Source organism: Crocodylus siamensis, chromosome 6 (genome assembly GCF_052110815.1).
Source record: "Crocodylus siamensis isolate JL-2025a chromosome 6, ASM5211081v1, whole genome shotgun sequence".
Taxonomy (NCBI): domain Eukaryota; kingdom Metazoa; phylum Chordata; order Crocodylia; family Crocodylidae; genus Crocodylus; species Crocodylus siamensis.
In genome coordinates, this window is record NC_143400.1 from 19341603 (window position 1) to 19360127 (window position 18525).

The 18525-nt window shown below is 55.5% G+C and overlaps 2 protein-coding genes across 6 annotated transcripts; one reads left to right on the forward strand and one right to left on the reverse strand.

The window, feature by feature from the left end:
* Positions 1-644: 644 nt before the first annotated feature.
* Positions 645-2005, forward strand: LOC149861431 (stress-associated endoplasmic reticulum protein 1-like). 2 transcript variants are annotated; one of them, XM_090055864.1, is made up of 3 exons: positions 645-952; positions 1122-1197; positions 1791-2005. In XM_090055864.1, the coding sequence occupies exons 1-3, from the start codon at positions 776-778 to the stop codon at positions 1817-1819; spliced, it is 282 nt and encodes a 93-aa protein (XP_089911990.1). In that variant the 5' UTR covers positions 645-775; the 3' UTR covers positions 1820-2005. The 2 variants fall into 2 exon arrangements, with proteins under 2 accessions (XP_089911990.1, XP_089911988.1); XM_090055862.1 differs by having other exon boundaries at positions 658-952; positions 1843-2005.
* Positions 2006-2792: 787 nt separating this feature from the next.
* On the reverse strand, positions 2793-17846 carry SRRT (serrate, RNA effector molecule). Of its 4 annotated transcripts, none has more exons than XM_090055573.1 (20): positions 17706-17846; positions 17216-17343; positions 16796-16924; positions 16579-16725; positions 16302-16490; positions 12909-13078; positions 11767-11939; positions 11442-11543; positions 11032-11137; positions 10306-10469; positions 10118-10179; positions 7449-7527; positions 6949-7140; positions 6369-6536; positions 5774-5927; positions 5172-5365; positions 4458-4614; positions 4258-4347; positions 3100-3196; positions 2793-2975 (listed from the first exon to the last, which is right to left on the reverse strand). In XM_090055573.1, the coding sequence occupies exons 2-20, from the start codon at positions 17332-17334 to the stop codon at positions 2900-2902; spliced, it is 2568 nt and encodes an 855-aa protein (XP_089911699.1). In that variant the 5' UTR covers positions 17335-17343; positions 17706-17846; the 3' UTR covers positions 2793-2899. The 4 variants fall into 4 exon arrangements, with proteins under 4 accessions (XP_089911699.1, XP_089911698.1, XP_089911700.1 ...); XM_090055572.1 differs by lacking the exon at positions 17706-17846 and adding an exon at positions 17560-17698; XM_090055574.1 differs by lacking the exons at positions 4258-4347; positions 17706-17846 and adding an exon at positions 17560-17698.
* Positions 17847-18525: the final 679 nt, after the last annotated feature.

Below are 18525 nucleotides of genomic sequence, written 5' to 3' on the forward strand. Positions count from 1 at the left end.
TTTTGAAAGGTTTTTATCTCAAGAGGCTTATTCTACCTAGCCCTCCCCCCCAGAACTGGGCGCATCTAAACCCTGTTACACTCAGCCCGGCCCCCCAGAGCTGGACATATGTTGGCTCGTGGTATTGCGAGGTCGCAGGGTCGGGCCGCAGCCTGTGTGGGGTCCAGGTGGGGATTTCCTAGAAACTGGAAAACAACAGCAGCAACTGGGACAGATCCTGCTGACTCAGGGGTTGGACATGGGGGCAGGGCGGCCACCCAGGTTCCCTGGTGGTGGGAGGGGGCTCTGGGGTCCAGGAAACCTGGGCCCCCTAGGGGGTTGGGGGCCAGGACGCCTGGGTTGCCTGAGAGGGGTTGAGAGCTCGGGTCCAGGAAATCTGGACTCCCTGTGGAGGTGTTGGCACAAGTTGGGATCACATGACAAGGCAGGGTAGGGCAGGGAAAGTTGGCCGCCCCTAGGGTGGCTTCAGGAAGCTGGGAAACTAGGATGGTGGCTACCACCAGTGTCTCAGAGTCGTGCGCATGCGTATTGAGGGAGAGTTTGCACATGCGCCGTAGTGAAAAGGCGCCCTTGCTGTACATGCGCTGGTCCCATATGTGACGTACTACCTCCCCACCAGTGAGAAACATAAACACCCCCATCCCCATGGGGGGGAGCTTATTTTGCGCAGGCGGAACGAAGAACCACGGCTCTGCGTGTCGCTCGCTCTCAGTCCCGGCACCTGCGCTTTAGCTGACACTGGCGCAGACGTAGTCCAGCGCGCGGCCGTTGGCGCATGCGCTGCGAAGGGCTCGCGACCTTTTTCACGCGCACGCCCCCCCCCCTTCCACACCCACGCATGCGCGGTAGACAGGGGAGGGCGGCCGTCATGTCCGGGGTGCAGCGCATGAAAGTAGCCAACGAGCGGCACAGCAAGAGCATCACACAGCGCGGGGCGCCACACCGCGCCCCGGTACTGCCGCGGGGGGGGGATACGGAGCCCCAGCGCGGCTGGTGGGGGGCGGCCATCGTAAGGGTCCAGTGTCAAATGCGGGGGCTGCGGGTTGGGAGTGAGGAGCGCCATCAGGAAACGGGGGGCAGCCGTGGTTATGTCCCAGCGCGAACACCCCTCTTCCCCGCAGAAAGCCCCGCCGGAGGAGAAGGCTCCTGTTGGTCCCTGGCTCCTGGCCCTCTTTGTATTCGTGGTGTGCGGCTCAGGTACGTTCACTGTGGAACCTATTGGTGGGGCTATGCCAGTGGGGGGACCCCGTACAGCAGCAGGGCAGGCTCTCCCACCGCAGTGCATGGGGGTGCAGCACTCTGCCAAGGCCACATTCGCTCTGGACCCTAATGGTGGGGGGCGTGCTCACTCTGGGTGCCCCACACTGGGAGTCTAGTGGTACTGGGAGCATTTGCTCTGATGCTTAATGACTGAGGGGGCCTTCACTCACACACCTGCTCCTTACAGTACACTGACTGGAACCTGACCGCTGGGGGAGGCGGGTGTTCAGTCCAAATTGCAGCGCTTCTTGGTGTGCGTTCACTCTGAAACCTAGTGATTTCTGAGCCATCTTCAGCTCTAAAAGCCAATGAGGGAGGGGTGGGTGTTGATCCTGGAAGCTAATGATTGGGCGAGTAGTTACCTTGGAACCTACCAAGGGCCTGGGTTATGAACTTGTCCCTCTGTAGGGATGGGGGGCGGGATCCTCTGCTGGGCATTTACTCTGGAGCCTCCTAATAGTGATAAGCAGATTGGCTGGAAAGTAAGGGGAGCTCTAGGGGCTGTTAACTCTGAAATTTACTGATAACAGTGATCCCTAAAGTGGTGGGGCAGATCTGAGCTCCTAAGCTCTGCCCCCACAGCCATCTTCCAGATCATCCAGAGCATCCGCCTCGGGGGATGATGGGAGCCCATCGCTGGGAGCTGCTCTTCTCAGGGAACTCTGGGATACGTCCTGGACCTCCAGCCATCCACCCCCTGTAGTTTGCCCATGGAATAAATGTTTTGTTTGCTTTGTTTTGCTAACGAGCTGGTCTCTCTGGGCCAGGTGGGGTGGGAAGGGGACCCAGGTGTCCAGGCTCCCAGCTCCCACCCTGCAGCAGGGAAGGAACCCAGGAATCCCAGCCAGCACCCCCACCATCTCCAAACCCCCTGCTCAGCCCCGCTGGCTCCTCCAGCACTATAGGTTCTTGCCTTGCCTAGAACCTCCAGAGGGGTTGAACCCCTCTTTAAGCTCTCCCCCATGCTTGAGCATCACCATGAAGACCATAGAGCTTCAGTCCTCCAAGTGCCTCTAAATTCTTCCTTATGCTCAAACACCACTCCCAAAGACCATAGAGAATCAGTCCTCCACATGCTAAAGCACCATAGAGAAGAGGTTGATTTCCCCCCATGCTTGAGCCCTACCATAAAATTTCAGTCCTCCAAAAGTGCCAGGACATGCAGAAGGGGGTAGAAATAGCCCTAGGGATGGGGACATCTGGCTTCCCCAGGGTGAGGGCTGGAGCCAATGCCCCCAGTGTCTCCTGCTCCTTCATATGCAGTAGCCATCGTTAGGCCCCAGGGTTAACACTCCATGGCCCACTGGATAGCAGCTGTGGGGCTGGTTGAGGCCTGTCTGCTACAGGGGGGATTCTAGAGGGATGGCAGGGGGGTATTCACTCTGAATCCTACTGACAACCAAATGCGTCAATCACCCTCAGAAGCCACCCAGGGGAGGGAGATATGGGGGAGGCCATCACCCCTCCCCACCCCCTTAGTACCTGGTGATAGGCCCTGCCCCCTTACTACCCCACCCCCTGCGAGCCATTGGTCCGATGGACATAGTTTATTCAAATCCATGACAATTAAATGTACAAAAAAAACCTGGGAAAGAATGGGGGCATAAAAAAAAAGAGTTGGGGGCGGGGTCCAGCTCACTCAGAAGAAGTCCACATCTTCCGGGGCGTCCAGGTCGCGGTACTCAATAATGGCGCGGGGATCGCCACGGACCAGCCTGTGGGGAAAGCGGGGTTGTTAGGAGTGGGGTTGATGGCCCCCATCCCCCAAGCTCTGATTAGCCCACCCCCGCACACTAGCTGTACCCCACCTCCAGAGAACCCAGGTGTCTGGGGGCCCACCTGTTGCGCGGCTTGTTGAGGTACCCGCCTTGCCCTCGGAAGGTGTCGTAGTTGCCCCGCCCAGCAGCGTAGGGGCCGGGGGGGTACGGGGGACCGCCTGGGGGGGGACAGAGGGAGGGTCAGGCACAGGCCACACCACCCCATGGGGCCAAGTTCACTCTGAACCCTACTGATGGCAGATGGGGCGTGGCCACCAATCCCCAGCCACTCTGACCTCTAGAGATGAAGTGAGGTTATCAACCCCACCATAAAAGTATTTGGGGTCATTCGCTTTGAGCCCTACTGATGACAGGAGGTGTCAGTCAACCCCATCCAGCCTCCCCTGCCTATAGGAGCACACAGACCTGTTCACTCTGAGCCCCACTTATCACAGGATGTGACAAGCACTCCCCCTTCCTATATATGCATGGATTCTTGTTCAGTCTGAGCCCTACTGATGGCAGATGGGTTGTGCAGGACTTCCTCCCTGGGTCCTATAAGGAGATGGGCTTGTTCACACTGAACTGTACTGATGACAGGATGTACCCGTCAATGCCCCCTTCCCCCTCCTGTACTCCCCTGCCCAAAGAAGCAGGTATATTTGTTCACTCTGAGCCCTACTGATAACAAGAGGTGTCAGTTGATGACACTGGCCTCCCCTGCCTACATAGGCTTGCCAGTCTGTTCACTCTGAACCCTACTGATGGCAGGTGGCCTGAGTCAGTCCCCTCCATGCCTAAAAGTCATAGAAGCTCGTTCAATTTGAATCACACGGATGTGTCTGTCACACCCCTTCCCCGTGTCTATATAAGACACGTTCAACTTTGAATCCTACTGATGGCAGATGGGCTGTGTCAGTCACCTCCTTGCCCATAGAAGCAGATAAGCTTGTTCACTCTGAACCCTCCTGACAACAGGATGGGTCGTTCATACCCCGTCTGTACATAAGCACAGACTCCTTCACTCTGAACCCTACTGATGGCAAGCAGGCTGCATGTGTCCCCTGTCCACAGAAAAGATGAGCAAGATGAGCATGTTCACTCTGAACCCTGATGGCAGGAGGGCTGTGCAAGACCCCCCCCCTTCCCCTATAAACAGATGGGCTTGTTCATTCAGAACCCTACTGATGACAAGCTAAAGATGCAGGTCTACAGACTCCCTGCTGCCTCCACCACTCACCTCCGTAGCCCAGGATGGGGGGCCGTGGCTGCCCATATGGCATCATGCCCTGCGGCGTCTGGGGCGGGTAGGGCAGCCCGGGAGCCAGACCTGGGGACACAGAAGGGGTGACATTGACCCCCCCAATGCCCCGGCCAGCCATACCGGTACCCAAAGCTCCTAGGACCAACTCCAATCCCCAGCCCCAGGCCCACACTCACCCTGGCCGGGCCCTGGGGGCTGGTTGGGCTTGAGCTCAGGCAGTGCAGGGCGTTTGGCGTCCAGCAGAAAGTTGTTGAAAAAGGCAACTTCCTTCTTCACCTCCTCAATCTTCTCCGCGTGCTTGTTGAAGATGTGCTTCCGCACAAACTCAGGGCCCTGGGAGGGGAGGCAATCAAGGGCATAAAGTCAGAGAGAGGGAGATAAGTATACGAGAAAGAGGAAGGAGAGATAATGAACCAGGAAAAGGGAGGGTGAATAAGAGTGAAATAATTAGCAGGGGAGGTAATTGGACAGGATCAGGTGAAAAATAATTAGGGGGTATAATTAGGTGAGAAGGGATTAATTAGCATGAGAGGGGTTATTAAAGCAAGGGGGCAAATTAGAACCATTTATTTGTTTAAAACCAATGGGTTCATTAGAGTCAGGGGGTTAATTAGAGTCATTTGCTTAATTAAAACCAATGGATTAATTAGAACTAGGGAGTCAGTTAGAACCAATAGTTTAATTAGAGCCAGTGGATTAATTAGAATGTTTTGTTTAATTAGAATTAACAGGTTAATTGTAGCCAGTGGTTTGGAGCCCATGGGTTGGACCCAATAATTTAAATCAGTCAACAGGTTAATCCAAGTGGATTATTTAATTAGAGAAGAAAATCAGGGGAGAGAAAAGGGTAATTAGCATGGAGCCCTGTCCCTGCAGGAAACCCCACCCACCTTGAACTTCTTGCCGCTGAGGGGACAGAGCCACTTGTCCTTGCCCAGCTCCTGTGTGTTGGCCGTGACAAACTTCTCCACCTCCTGCTCAGGGTCCTTGCGCCCCATCTTCTGCGCTTCCTCCTCTGCCAGTGTCTCACGCACGCTCAGCAGCGGTGCCAGCTTCTCTTCGAATGTCTTCTGCCACTCTGCCACTGCCCCGCCCCCGCAACGGTCAGCACAGGACCCAGGTAGGTGTCTGCCAGCCCCGCTCTCACCCCTGCTCCCCCAGAGCGCCCAGGCCTCCTGGCACCCAGGGCCCACCCTGCTACCCACAGGACCCAGGTGGTCCTGGCCTCAGAAGCCCTGCTCTCACCCTCCAGCCCCACTCCTCTCTGGAGAACCTGGGCATCCAGACCCCTGTCCCAGCCCTAAGCCTCCACCCTGCTCAGAGAACCTAGGCATCCAGGCTCCACACCCACCCCTGCTGTCACCCTGAACCCCAGGCACCAGCCCCCAGCCACCTGCACCTACTCCCTACCTAGAGAACCTGGGCTCCCAGTGCCCCCTGCTCTCCCACCGCAGACTCCCCAGGAGGACCCTGGTGTCCAGGTGTGGCCTACCTTCTCCGTGCGTGACGCGGTTAGGTGGCAGAGGCCCACGCACGTGCACGATGCCACAGCGATTGGGCATCTCATCCTCATTGACATACTCAGCTGTGTTGTAGTAGTCCACTGAGTGAACGATACGCAGGTAGAGCAGCAGCCGGTCCAGCACCTGCCCGCAGGGAGGGGGGAGGGGGTCAGGGCAGGGACCCAGGTGTCTGGGCTCCCCTCTCCCTCCTCCCAGCAGCCTGCCTGTCTGGGGAGAGAACCCTGGTGTCCGGGCTCACAGACCCCTCCACTTCCTGAGCCCATCTAGACACAGAGAACCCAGGAGTCTGGACTGCCCCTCCTCCCACCCACCAACCTCCCCACAAGAGAACCCAGGTGTCTGCGCTAGCTCTGATCCACCAGCCCATGAAGGTGTAGAAAGAACCCAGGCCTCTGGCATCCATTCCCTCCCACCCCTGCAGACCCAGGTATCTGAGCTCCTGGCCCCACCAGCAACCTGCCTCAATGGGGACAGAACCTAGATATTCAGGCTCCTTGCACCACATTTTTCCCCACTGCCCCAGGAGGACCTGGGTGTCCAGGCCCCGCCCCTGTCCCAACACACCTTGAGCAGCTTCTCATCGCGCTCCACGGTAACCTCAGCAGGGTTCCCTTCCTTGGGGGGGTCATCAGGGGCGTGGCCTTGGCCCAGGAGCTCCTCCTCCTCTGCGCTCACCTCCTCAATCAGGTAGTCGGTGATGTTCTTCAAGATGGGATTCTGTGCTGGCAGCGCCTGTGCAAGGGCGGGGAGCATGGCTCAGTGTGCCCAGCTCTGGGGGCCGGACTGGGTGGAACAGGACCCTCATGCACCCAGTTCTGGGGGGGGCTGTGTTGGGCAGAACAGGTCTGGATGCACCTACCTCTGGTGGGGGTAGGGGTAGAACAGGGCCTAGATGTGCCCAGCTCTTGGGGGCTGGGCTAGGTCGAACAGGGGCCAGACTGGGTAGAACAGGCTCAGAGGTGGCCAGCTTTAGGGGGCTAGTCAGGGTGTAACAGGGCCTGGATGTGCCCAGCTCTGATGCAGCCAGGCTGGGTAGAACAGGCATGAATGTGCCCACCTCTGAGGAGCTGGATGGAACAGGCCCAGATGCACCCAGCTCTGGGGGGCTGGTCTGGGTGTAACAGAGCCAGCTGTGCTCACTCACCGCGCCAGGGGGGCTGTCGCGAGGGGGGCTGGCACCCCACAGCTGGGTGCGGTCATCCAAGACGTGGATGAGCTTTGCTGCCAGCTTGATATCATTGCGCACAATGGCCTTGTGCTGCGTGATGCCGTTCACATTGCGCACCCGGCGCGTCAGGTCCCGGTTCACTCCGGGGCTCAGCTCACACTCCCGTAGCTGTGGGGACACAGGCAGCTGCTGCTGGGGTGGGCAGGACAGGGCCCCAGGTGCAGCCAGCTCTGGGTGGGCTGGGCTGAGTAGAATAGACACAGATGCGCCCAGCTCCAGGGGGCTGGGCAAGGTCAAACAGGCCCAGATACACCCACCTTTGCGGGGGGCTGTGTTGGGTAAAACAGGCCAGGATACAGCCAGCTCTGAGAGGCCAGGCTGCATGTAACAAGTCCCAGATGCATCCAGCTCTGGGGGAACAGGCTGGGTAGAACAGGACCAGATGCATCCAGGTCTGGGGGGCACCAAACACTCACCCGGATGTTCTGGAGGCTCCAGCAGATCTCCTTGATGTTGACGCTGCGGTCGAAGGTCACCCAGCCACGGCGGAAGAACCTGAGAGAGGAACAGGATGGGCTCCTTCAGGCCCCCCCAGGGTGCCCTTAACCCCTCTCCCCCCACCCAGTCACAGAGCCCTGAAGCCCTGCAGGGTCCCTCCATGCAAGACAGTGGCTGGGGCCAAACTGGGTTGTGACAACAAATCTGCCACAAAGAAAATTAAACTCCACTGTGGGCTACAACCCACACAGGTGTCGAGACAGCCAAGCTCACAGCCCCCAGTACCACCGGCCTCAAATAATAAAACTGACAGTTTCTCTCAAAGGAAAATTGTTGGCCAAGACTTGACACACTCATAACATGTGTATGTGAGTGAATGTAACTAGAGAAGGTGAGGAAATGACATAAGGGATCCGAACTCGCAGCAGAGGTGATATAATTTATTAAGCCCATGAGATACTTGCCAAAAAAAAAAACCCAAAACCCATTTTTTTTTTAATTGCAAAAAAATCTTTTAATTACTTTTCTTACATAGCCCATCTGCCATCCTTGGAAGCTTCTGCGCATACGCACCCTTCTTCGGGCATAAGACAAGATTTAGTTCTCATTATGCCTGAGGAAGGGCACATGAGTCCAAAAGCTTGCAATGATGGCAAACGGGTTAGGCAAGAAAATAAATTTTTGCAATTAGAAGAAATTAAAAACAGTTTTTGCATTTTAAAGGAATTAAAAGGAATTTTTTGGAATTAAATATATTTTTTTAGCATGCAACTCATTGGTGTGGTAACTCGTGGCAGAGGTGATATCTCTTATCATGCCAATGAGACACATTTAAAAAAATGCTTTTAATTGCAAAAATTGCTTTTAATTCCTTTTCTTGCATGACCTCTCCACCATCACTGCAAGCTTACGGGCACAGCCACTCTTCCTCGGGCATAGCAAGAACATATATTTTCGTTATGCCCAAAGGTGCATGTGCCCAAAAGCTCGCGACAATGGCACACAGCAGGCAGGTTATGCAAGAAAAGTAAATTTTTGCAATTAAAAGTAATTAAAATAAATTTTTGCAGTGAAAAATTATTAAAAGAAGTATTTTTTGCACACATCTCGTTGGCGTGAGAAAAGGTATCACCTCTGCTACAAGCTTGGATGCTTTTTGCCTCTGAACCGAGATGGCTGCACCCTGGATACCAGGGAACGACGTATCATTTTCAAGTGAACGAGTAATTAAAGACGACAAAAGAGGAAATATAAATAATTTCAAGCTAAATCACAAAAAGACTAGCTGAATGCAGGAAAAGTGTTGTGTGAGAGATAAATATAACAACGCAGCCTCATGGTTTTTAAAGCAAGCCTGCGATGTCAAAGTTTTGACAAACATGTTGATCATTCCGTGTTTTCAGGGGTGTTGGTTGTAGCCGTGGTGGTCTGAGGACATAGGCAGATGAGGTTCTTTGGGTAAATGCGAGATCTTTTATTAGACTAATGCAAATAATTTGAAAAACTGATTTTTTCCAAAATTTTTCCAACTATTTGAATTGGTTTAATAAAAGACGTCACTATGCACCCTGGACACTTGGGCTGTGTATATTTGCATGTGTCCCAGGGTGTCGGTTGTAGCCGTAGTGGTCTGAGGACATGGGCAGACAAGGTTCTTCAGGTAAATCCTATATCTTTTATTAAATCAACTCAGATAATTGGAAAAATTGAGTTTTTCAAAAAAACATTTCCAATGATTTGACTTGATTTAATAAAAAAGATGGGATTTACCCAAAAAACTTCATCTGCCTATCTGATATCTTTTATTAGACCAACTAAACAGTCGGGAAAATTGAGTTTTTCAAAACATGTCCACCTATCTGACTTGGTTTCATAAAAAAAGATCAGATTCACCAATCTTTTATTTAATATATTTTATTAGGACAACACAAATAATTGGAAAAATTGAGTTTTTCAAAAAAAATTTCAACCATTTTCCTTGGCTTAATAAAAAAAAAAATCAGATTTACTACTCTGATATATTTTATTAGACCAACTTAGAGTCAGAAAAGGTGTGGGGGGGGTTTAATCAAATTTGATTTGGTTTAATAAAAAAACCTTGCCTGCCTATCTGAAATCTTTTATTAGACCATGCATATAGTCAGAAAAATTGAGTTTTTCAAAATCTTTTCCGACTATTTAATTTGGTTGAACAAAAAAGATCAACTTTTCCCAAAGACCCTTCCTCAGTCACTGTCTGTCTGTAAACCAACCACCCCTGCTACAAACTACTGCAAATTTCTGCCCTGTCGATGAGCCTGGTTGGGTTGCTGGTGCCTCTGCGTACCCACTCGAGACCTGTTGCATTTAATTGACCTTTAATTTTGCTTACTGCAAGAAATGCACATTTTCACAGCTCCACAAATGCAAGAATAGAGAAAAATGTCTTTCCATCATTTAGTCTTGTAGTTTTTTGGTTGTTATTAAATCAAGACTTTCCGCTGCTCATCAGCCAAGGGTTGTGTTAGTTTTTAAACCTAGTGCTTGAAAAATTGAGTTTTATAAGTGCAACACTGGGGGGTCCCGGGTCAGGGGGGGCTGGGATGGTAACTGTTTGGGGAGATGTCCCAGCCCTGAATTGGGGGAGGGGAACCATGCCTCAACTTGCCTCCTCTCAGGCTGGGGGTCTGACAAGGCGACACGCATGAAGCCGGGGTAGCGCTTGCAGAGCTGAAAGGGGGAGGGAAGAAAGAGTGAGACCCTGCAGAGACCCCCCAGATCTAGACCCTTCTGTTCTCAGCCATAAGATGCACCCAGCTCTGGGAGGCCTGCTTCCCACCCAGAACCACCACTCACCGCTACAATCTCAGCCTGGGAGATGTTGGGTGCAATGTTGCGCATGAAGAGAGAACACGTCTTGTGCAGGGGGCGGGGCTTGGGCTCACCCTCCTTGGCCTTTGGCCCCGCCCCTGCCCCCTCCTCCTCCTCTCGCCCCTTCTTCTCCTCTACCACCTTCTCCTCTGCAGGGGGTGGGGAGGAGTGTTAGCAGGGGCAGGCTTGGGTTCCTGGAGTACCCTCAAGCCCTGCCCCTAGTCCTAGCTGCAACAACAAGCCCCACCTCCAGCCCATCCCCCCAGAATCGGGCCCCTAGTTGGATTCACCCTCCCAGACCTTGCCCCAGTCTCCCCCCCACCCCCCAGGATCAGGCCCTTGGAGTCCCCACCCCTATGATAGGGCCCTCAGAGGCCCCACCAGGATTCAGGACCCAGAAGCCCTGCCCCCTTCCCTCAGGCCCCACCCCTAGCTCCTCCCCACAAGATCAGACCTCCAGAAGCTCTGCCCCCTTCTCCCAGGCCCTGCCTGTCTCTCAGGCCCACCCACCCCAAAAGCTCCGTCTCTACCCAGAACCAGGCTCCCTCAGGCCCTGCCCCCATAAGCCCTGCCCCCACCCAGGACCAGGCTTCCCCCCCCCCCAGGCCCTGCCCATCTCTCAGGCTCCACCCCCAGCATGGGGCACCTGCTGCTTTCCATCCCCCATCTGGTCACTTGGGCAGCCCCAGAGGCCCCGCCCCCAAGGCTCACCCTCCTTCCGGTCGTCACCAGGGCCACTGTCATCGCCAGAGTCGGATTCGGAGACGCTGCCATCATCACCACTGTCCTCGCCGCTGCGCTTCCGCTTCTTGCTTGCCTGGTGGGGGGCACATCAGGGTGGGGGGACCAAGTCAGGGGGTGGGGCCTGGGAAAGGCTGTAGGGGGAGGGGGAAGAGCCTAGCAGAGCAGGGTGGGACCAAGCATATCACAGGGGTGGTGCAGAGTCTAAAGGGCCAGGGCTATCTCAAGGGGGTGGGGCCTGGTGGGGATAGGTACAGCCCAGTACATCAAGGGGCAGAGCATGGAGCAGAGAGGCAGCCAGGGGGCATGGCTGCAGGAAAAGGGCACAGACCAGCTTTGTGGTGGAGATGGGGATAAGGGACAGTGGGGGCAGGACCCACCTTCTTGGGCTCTGTCTCAGGCTCCTCCTCTTTTTTGGGCAGCTGTTCCTCAGGCTCTTCCCCCTTCTTGGCCTTGTCCTCCACAGGCTCCTCCTCCTCCACCTGTAAATGGGCAGGGCTTTCAGTGCTGATGCAAGCAGGGTCTACCCCCATTAACCCCTTCCCTGCCACCACACTCCTCCCTACCCCCCGCCCATTTCCTGAGTCCTAGGGGTGGAAACTGAGGCACACTGCCCAAAACAAACCCCCTGAAGGGGGCAGGGCCTGGTCTCCTGGGTCCCTGCCCTTGTCCCCCCCCCCCATTAACAACACCCTTGCTGCCAACCTTTTTGGCCTCCTCCTTCTTGGCCTCATGCTCGGGGCCCTTGCGCTCAGGCTCAGGGAGGCGGGGCTCCTCCTTTTTGGCTACCTCCCCCTTCTCTGCCCGCCCTTCCTCCTCCTCCTCCTGGTCCAGGATCTTCAGGTCATTCTCTGTGCCGCCTTCCATCTTGATGACAGCTGCAGGGGGACAGGAGGAAGGGATCTGCTGTAGCCAGTATGAAGCCAAAAATTTGCCCCATTTCCCCACCCCGCCCAATATCCCAGAAGAAAGCAAAACTATAGAGGATAAAAGCCTAATACTGCTGTTAGGTGGGTATCCTCCTTCATAGCTAGATGGATGCCTCTGGAGTTTCCACTCCCAGGGGGAGATAAGGCTGGGGTTTCATCCCCCCCCGCCCAGAAGTACCCCAAAAGGGGTAAAAGTGAAGCTAAAATATGGAGGATAAAAGCCTGACTACTCCTGCCAATAAAGAATCACCCCCTGTAGCTCCCAGTTTTGGGTTGGATGCTGATGGGCACCTCTAGAACTGCCCCCTGTGGTGGACAGAGCTGGGTTTCTGCCCCTAAATTCCCCAGAAAATGGCAAAACAACTGGATCAAAGCCCTACTACTACTGCAAATACAAAATCACCCCCTGTAGCTCCCAGCTCTGGATTGGACGGTGAACGGACACCTCTAAAGCTGCCCCTAGGGTAGATGGAGCTGTGTTTCTGCCCTAAATACTCCAGAAAATGGCAAAATGACCTGGATAAAAGCCCTACTACTGCTGCTGTATAAAGGAACACCCCCTGTAGCGCTTGACCCTGGATCTGACAGTGATGGATACCTGTGAAACTGCACCCAAGGGTAGAGAGCGCTAAGTTTCTGCCCCTAAACACCCTAGAAAAGGTTAAAACAATCAGGATAAAACCCACTACTACTTCTGATAGAAAATCACCCGTAGCTCCCCACTCTCCATCAGATGCTGAAAGATGCCTCTAAAACTGCCCCCAAGAGCTGGGCTCCTGCCCCTGAATCCCCCAGAAGGGGGCAAGGCCACCCGGATAAAAGCCCTACTGCTGCTGCTAAATGTTCAGAGCGCTGCCCCCACATTTTCAGAGTCCTAGATGGAGAAACTGAGGTACGCGGCTGCCCCCCACCCCATACCGGCATCAAGGGTCTTGATGATGGCGCTGGCCTTGTCCATGTCCAGCAATAGCGTGTCAAACCAGGCATTGTCCAGCAGGTAGAGGAAGACGCGGAGCCGATTCTGCAGCGCCCCCTGTGCATCCTGCTTGCGCCGCCCTGCCTCGTCCGGGTGGTACTTGGACCGGAACCTTCCAGGAGGGCGGGAGAAGGAGGGAAGAAAGAAAGAGAGGTCGTCAGCAATGGGGCAGGGGTGCAGGGCTTCAGACATGCAAATAAGGACTGGGGGGATCCCATTGGATGGGATGGAAGAGGGGTCGGGGCTTTGGAGAGGGGGAGCCTCTCTGCAGGGAGGGGGGAGCCTGGATGCTTGGGTTTTTCTGTTCCCCAAGGGGGGGGCGTGAGGAAAGGACCCAGGTGTCCAGGCTCCCAACACTCCTCCCCCCCTTGCTCTGACCCCCTCTGAAGCGGGGAGAGGACCCAGGCGACCGGGCTCCCAGCCCCCCTGCCCCCTCCCAGAGAGGCCCCCAGACGCCTGGGCTCTCTATCCTTGTCTCATCCCAGCTCCTCTGCACCCCTACAGCTTCCAGATGCTTGGGTTCTCTCTCCCTAGATCCCCTCTCCTGCCCCCCACACTAAGAATCCCCAAACACCTGGGTTCCCTGCCCCCCAGACTCCTTCTCCTGGGCTTCCAGCCGTGCCGGACGCCTGGATTCTCTACCCTTGGATCCTGTCTTCTGGTCTCCCGAGCCCCAAGAAGCCCCGGATGCTTGGATTCCCCCACACTCTGCCTACAAGTCTCCCAGCCTATCAAATGCCTGTGTCTCAGGGATGTGCTTGCTATTCAGTCCCACTCGGGCGCAAAACTGCACCACGGAGCTGAGTTTCTGCCTCTAAATACCCCAAGAGAATAAAACAACCTGGTTAAAAGCCATACTGCTGTTGCTCATAAACAATCACCCCCTATTCTTCTCAGCTCTGGATCTGATGGCAACAGACACCTCTACAGCTGGGTTCCTGCCCCTAAATTCCCCAGAAAAGGATAAAACAACCCAGATAAAAGTCCTACTACTGCTGCTGGGTATTCCCCACCCTCCACCAAGAGAGGGGGGCAGGGAATTGCCCTTAAAAGGAGCTGGGAGGAACCATCTGTTATTAAAAAATCACCCCACTGGAAGGGGGCCTTGCCCTTAAAAGGAGCTGGGAGGAGCATTCCATTTGCAACTCCCCTCATGGAGGGGGGCAGGGCTTTGCCCTTGAAAGGAGCTGGGCGGGGCTTGCGGACGAGCACATCCCGACTCAAAAACGCTTGCCAGAGACAGGCCGGAGCGAACGCAGCGAGAGAACGACGCGGGTCATACATACACGTAGCTCCGACTCCAGCCCGGGGCCGCTGGCTTTTTTTTTTCCGGCGGGTTGCGAAAGAGAACCAGAAACACAAAAAAAACAAAAACGACTCCAAAAAGCCCCCGGTTTCGGGGGCTTTTGGGCTGGTTTCCTCTTTCCCGGCGACTCCAGGAGACAAAAAAGAAAAAAAGAAAAAAAAAAAAAAAGACCCCATCCGGGAGAAAAAAAAAAAAAAAAAAAACACACACGCAAAGGAAAATAAAAAAAGGCCCCGAAACGCCGGGTTTTTGGGCAAATTTCCCGGCCTCTCTGTCTAATTCCTGCCGACTTTTACATAGCTCTAAGGCACCACATTGTGCGTGGTGGGTGGGCCCTGGCTGTCTGGCTAATGAGGGCCCGGATGGGGAGGCAGCCGCCGGGAGTCGGTAGCGCCGAAAGCACCGGGATCGGCACCAGAAAAAAGAAAATAATGGAAAAAAAACGGCTATTTTTGGTCTCTCCGCAGGCGGGCAGCTTAATTGGCTTCTCTCCTTTCTGGCTGGGAACCGGGTGGAGGAGGACGTGGGGTGGGGGGGGGAAAAGAAGGGTGAGTTATAATTAACATCCACAATGGAACGGAGGCGGACTCGTTAAGAGAAAGAAGTCAAAAGCTAACAAAGGGAGGAGAATTTAATGGGAAAAATGCAAGAATTGGGGTTTGTGGTTTTTGTTTTTTTTAAGGGGGGCTGTCAGCTTGCAGGACACCTGGGTTCTCTGGGTGTAACAAGGCCCCCCTTGGAGCAATGGGAGATGCAGCTTGTTCTGGGGAGGGGTGTAGATAGGTGGAAAAAGACTTGGATGCACCCAGCTGTGAGAAAACCAGGCTGGTTAGAACAGGACAGGATGTGCACAGCTCTGGGGGGGGTCAGGCTGGGTGTAACAGGCCCAGATGCGCCCAGCTCCGGGACGCCAGGCTGGGTGGAACAGGACATGGGTGCTGTGATGTGGCTAGCTCTGAGTTGGGGTTTATATTGAGATCTATACTGGGACCAGTCTGGAGGCAGCCCTCAGGGCCTGTCTGTTACTGGGGAGACTGAGCAGGTGGGCTGCGAGAGTAGAAGGAACCCAGGAGTCCAGTGTGGAAGGAGCTTAAGAACACAGCAGGGGCTGGGCTGTACATTGGGGAAGGGGAGCACTAGCCCCACCCCCAATCTCCTGCCCTTAATTGGGACCAGTTTCACCCCGCTGCTGGTTCCCAGTTCCCATACCAAAGCGGGGGGGGGATGGAAGGGAAGAGAATAGAGCTGTGGGTGGTCTGCACCATTCCTCATTCTTCAGGGGTAGGGGTCTGCACATATTACTCTTCATAGTTTCATAGTAGTTTGGGGTCAGAAGGGACCTGAATAGACCATCTAGTTCAACCCCCCACCACTGGCCAGAGCACACACTGGGATCACATGACCCCAGACAAGTGTTTATCCAATCTCTTTCTGAATTCACCCAAGGTAGGAGCGAGGACGACTTCCCTAGGAAGTTGGTTCCAGATCCTAGCCACCCTAACAGTGAAATAGTACCTCCTAATCTGTAACCTGAACCTGTTTTCCAGGAGCTTCTTGCCATTGTTCCTCGTCACCCCAGGTACTGCTTTGAAAGGAATGAGATGTACCATTGCTCATCCTGATGAGAAATGGGACATACCATTCTTCATCCTCAGCAGGAACAGAATATGCCATTCCTCAGACCTCTGAGAAATAGGACACAGCAGGGTTCGTTCCGGGGGGGGAGGGAATGGGAAATACCATTTCTGATGGGGGGGGACAGGATGTACAGTAACTCCCCACTCTTGGGGGAGAATGGGGTGTACCATTCTCCCCTTATTCTCAGAGGGTGAATAGGATGCACCATTCCTCATTCTTGGTGGGGGGGGGGAGAACATGCCATTCCTCATTCTTGTATGAGGATAAGAAATAAACCATTCCTGATACTCGTGGGGGGCCAAGACGTACTATTCATCACTATGACAGCGAAGGGAACACACCACTTCTCACTCCTACATGGGGACGGGACTCCAGGGGGGGCAGTACGTACCATTCCTCATCCTTGTGGGCCAAGAAGAAGTCCTGCATCTGCTGGCGCCGGAAATCCAGCTTGTAGTCATTGTAGCGCTTCACGGCCTCTGTCTCATCTACCGAGTCATCCAGGGACAGCAGGAACTCCTTGAAACTCTTCATCACAGGTGGTGCCATACCCAGGTCCACCTCCGCGATGTTCCCCAGCCTAGCGTGGGGGCAGAGACGTGGGGGTAGAAGCTGAGGACAGGGCAGATGTGGACTAGGAGCTCAGAGAAAGAAGGGCACACACTTACCGGGCCTGGATAGGCAAGATGTGATGCTGCATGACATGCATGTCGGGGTGTGCCCAGGGCTGGGGGGGGCCGTAGGCTGGCCCGGCACCCCCCCCGCTGTAGGGCATCTCATAGCCGCTGTGGTAGGGGTCACCGCTGTGCTCATCCCTATGGGGGGAAACAGGGGCATCAGAGGGGGCCTGTGGGGGTGGGGGAGGGATGTGGGGTTTGGACTCACCAGTCCCGGCGCATGCGCTTCTGTGGGGGGCTGAGCTCATGACGGGGTGGGGAGAAGCGCTCCCGCCGGTTCCGGTCATAGTCTCGGTACTCGCCCCGGCTGCGGCGCTCCCGCCCACGGTCCCAATCCCTGCCAGGTTGGGGGAGGGAATTAGAGGCACACAGGCAGCATCTCTCTCCGCTGTCCCCACATACCCACTCCCCAGGGCTGGGCGCATCCAGGCCTGTTCTACCTAGCTCAGCCCTCCCCCCCTCCCTGAGCCAGCTGCATTTTAACCCTGTGTGCTATACTTTGCTGCTCTTCCCACCCCAGAACTGGCTGCATCCCTGGTGCTGTTACACCCAGCTGTGCTCTACCACAGAGCTGGGCACATCCAGGCCCCGCCACCCCCTCAGCTGGGGGTCCTGGCCTGGTTCCCACCGGTCGTTCCAGTCATCGCGCCGCCGGTCATCGCGCTCCCGTGAGCGGTCGTAGTCGCTGCGCTCACGCCGGAACTTGTCGCGGCGCCGCCGGTCGTACTCGTCATCGCTGTCTCCCATCGCTGCCACCTGGAGAAGGAAGGGTGGGTGTCAGCGGCTGGTCCGCGGGCTCCAGACCCCCCATCCCCTCCAAGCAACCGTTGCCATGGAGACCCCAGACACCCCCCACGCCCTTCATTGCCATGGTGACCGCCACGCCCCTAAAGCCCCCCCGTTACTATGGCAATCCCACCCCCGGTTTCCATGGAGACCCCTCCCCAGAAGCCCAGCCACCCCCCCCCGCACCTCAGGGGTTGTGGTGGGGGGGCCGGGGTGACACTGGCTCCGCTCGGCTCGAGGCGGCCGTAGCGCGCGCGGCGGAAGCGGAAACGGGGCCGGGGCGGAAGCGCGTGAGGGTGGGGGGAGGGACGAGGGACGCTCTAAACACGCGCCTCTATGGGCCGCGGCCCTAGCTGGCGTGGAGGACTCTCCAGGTTCCAACTCTCTGGTGTGGAGGACTGACTAGGCCCCAGCCCTCTCTAACGTAGAGGACTCGCTGGGGGCGTGTCTAGGAAGCGGGACTCTATGGCTCGGAGGACTATCTAGCTCCCGTCTCTATGGTGCAGAGGACTCCCTCAGGTCCAGCCTTCCATAGCGTGGAGGACTCGCTCGGGGACATCCAGCCCAGGACAAATCAACTGAGGGTGGGGGGAGGGCTCGGAGAGACCAAGTCACTGGATCTGGGGGGAGGAGGGGAAGTGGATGATACCCTCGGTGTAGGGGGAGTGGAAGAGACCAACTCCCTCTAGGGGGAGAAGGGTGGGTGATACCAACCCTGACTGCGGGATGGGGGGAGATGGGAGAGACCAATTCAGTAGCTATGGAGGGAGCAGGTTGAGGGGGTGAGTGATACCAACTATCTCAATGGTGAAGGAGGTGGATGTGGGAAGACCAACTCACAGGGTGTAGGGGTGGATGATACCAACTCTCTTGGTGCTGAGGGGCGGAGTGGGAGAGAACAACTCACTGGGCATGGGGGTATGGGTGACACCAAGTCTCTTAATCCTGGGGTGGAATGGGAAAGACCAAACCCAAGATAAGGGGCGGGGTAGGTAAAACCAACTCTCTGTTCGGGGAGGGGGGAGAACGGGAGAGGCCAACTGCAAGTGTGGGGGTGTGGAAGAAACCAACTCATTCCTAACGGGGGTGGTGGTGGGAGGGGACTAGGATGGGCCATACTAATTGTGGGGGACGTGAGAGAAACCAACTGCT

Coding starts and splice junctions, on each gene's coding strand:
- LOC149861431 (XM_090055862.1), top strand. CDS start 776: ATGCGCTGCGAAGGGCTCGCGACCTTTTTCACGCGCACGCCCCCCCCC. Junction 953..1,121: donor GGGCGCCACACCGCGCCCCG/GTACTGCCGCGG, acceptor TCTTCCCCGCAG/AAAGCCCCGCCGGAGGAGAA. Junction 1,198..1,842: donor ATTCGTGGTGTGCGGCTCAG/GTACGTTCACTG, acceptor CTGCCCCCACAG/CCATCTTCCAGATCATCCAG.
- SRRT (XM_090055573.1), bottom strand. CDS start 17,334: ATGGGAGACAGCGATGACGAGTACGACCGGCGGCGCCGCGACAAGTTC. Junction 16,726..16,795: donor AAGCGCATGCGCCGGGACTG/GTGAGTCCAAAC, acceptor TTCCCCCCATAG/GGATGAGCACAGCGGTGACC. Junction 7,528..10,117: donor GACCCCCAGCCTGAGAGGAG/GCAAGTTGAGGC, acceptor TTCCTCTCTCAG/GTTCTTCCGCCGTGGCTGGG.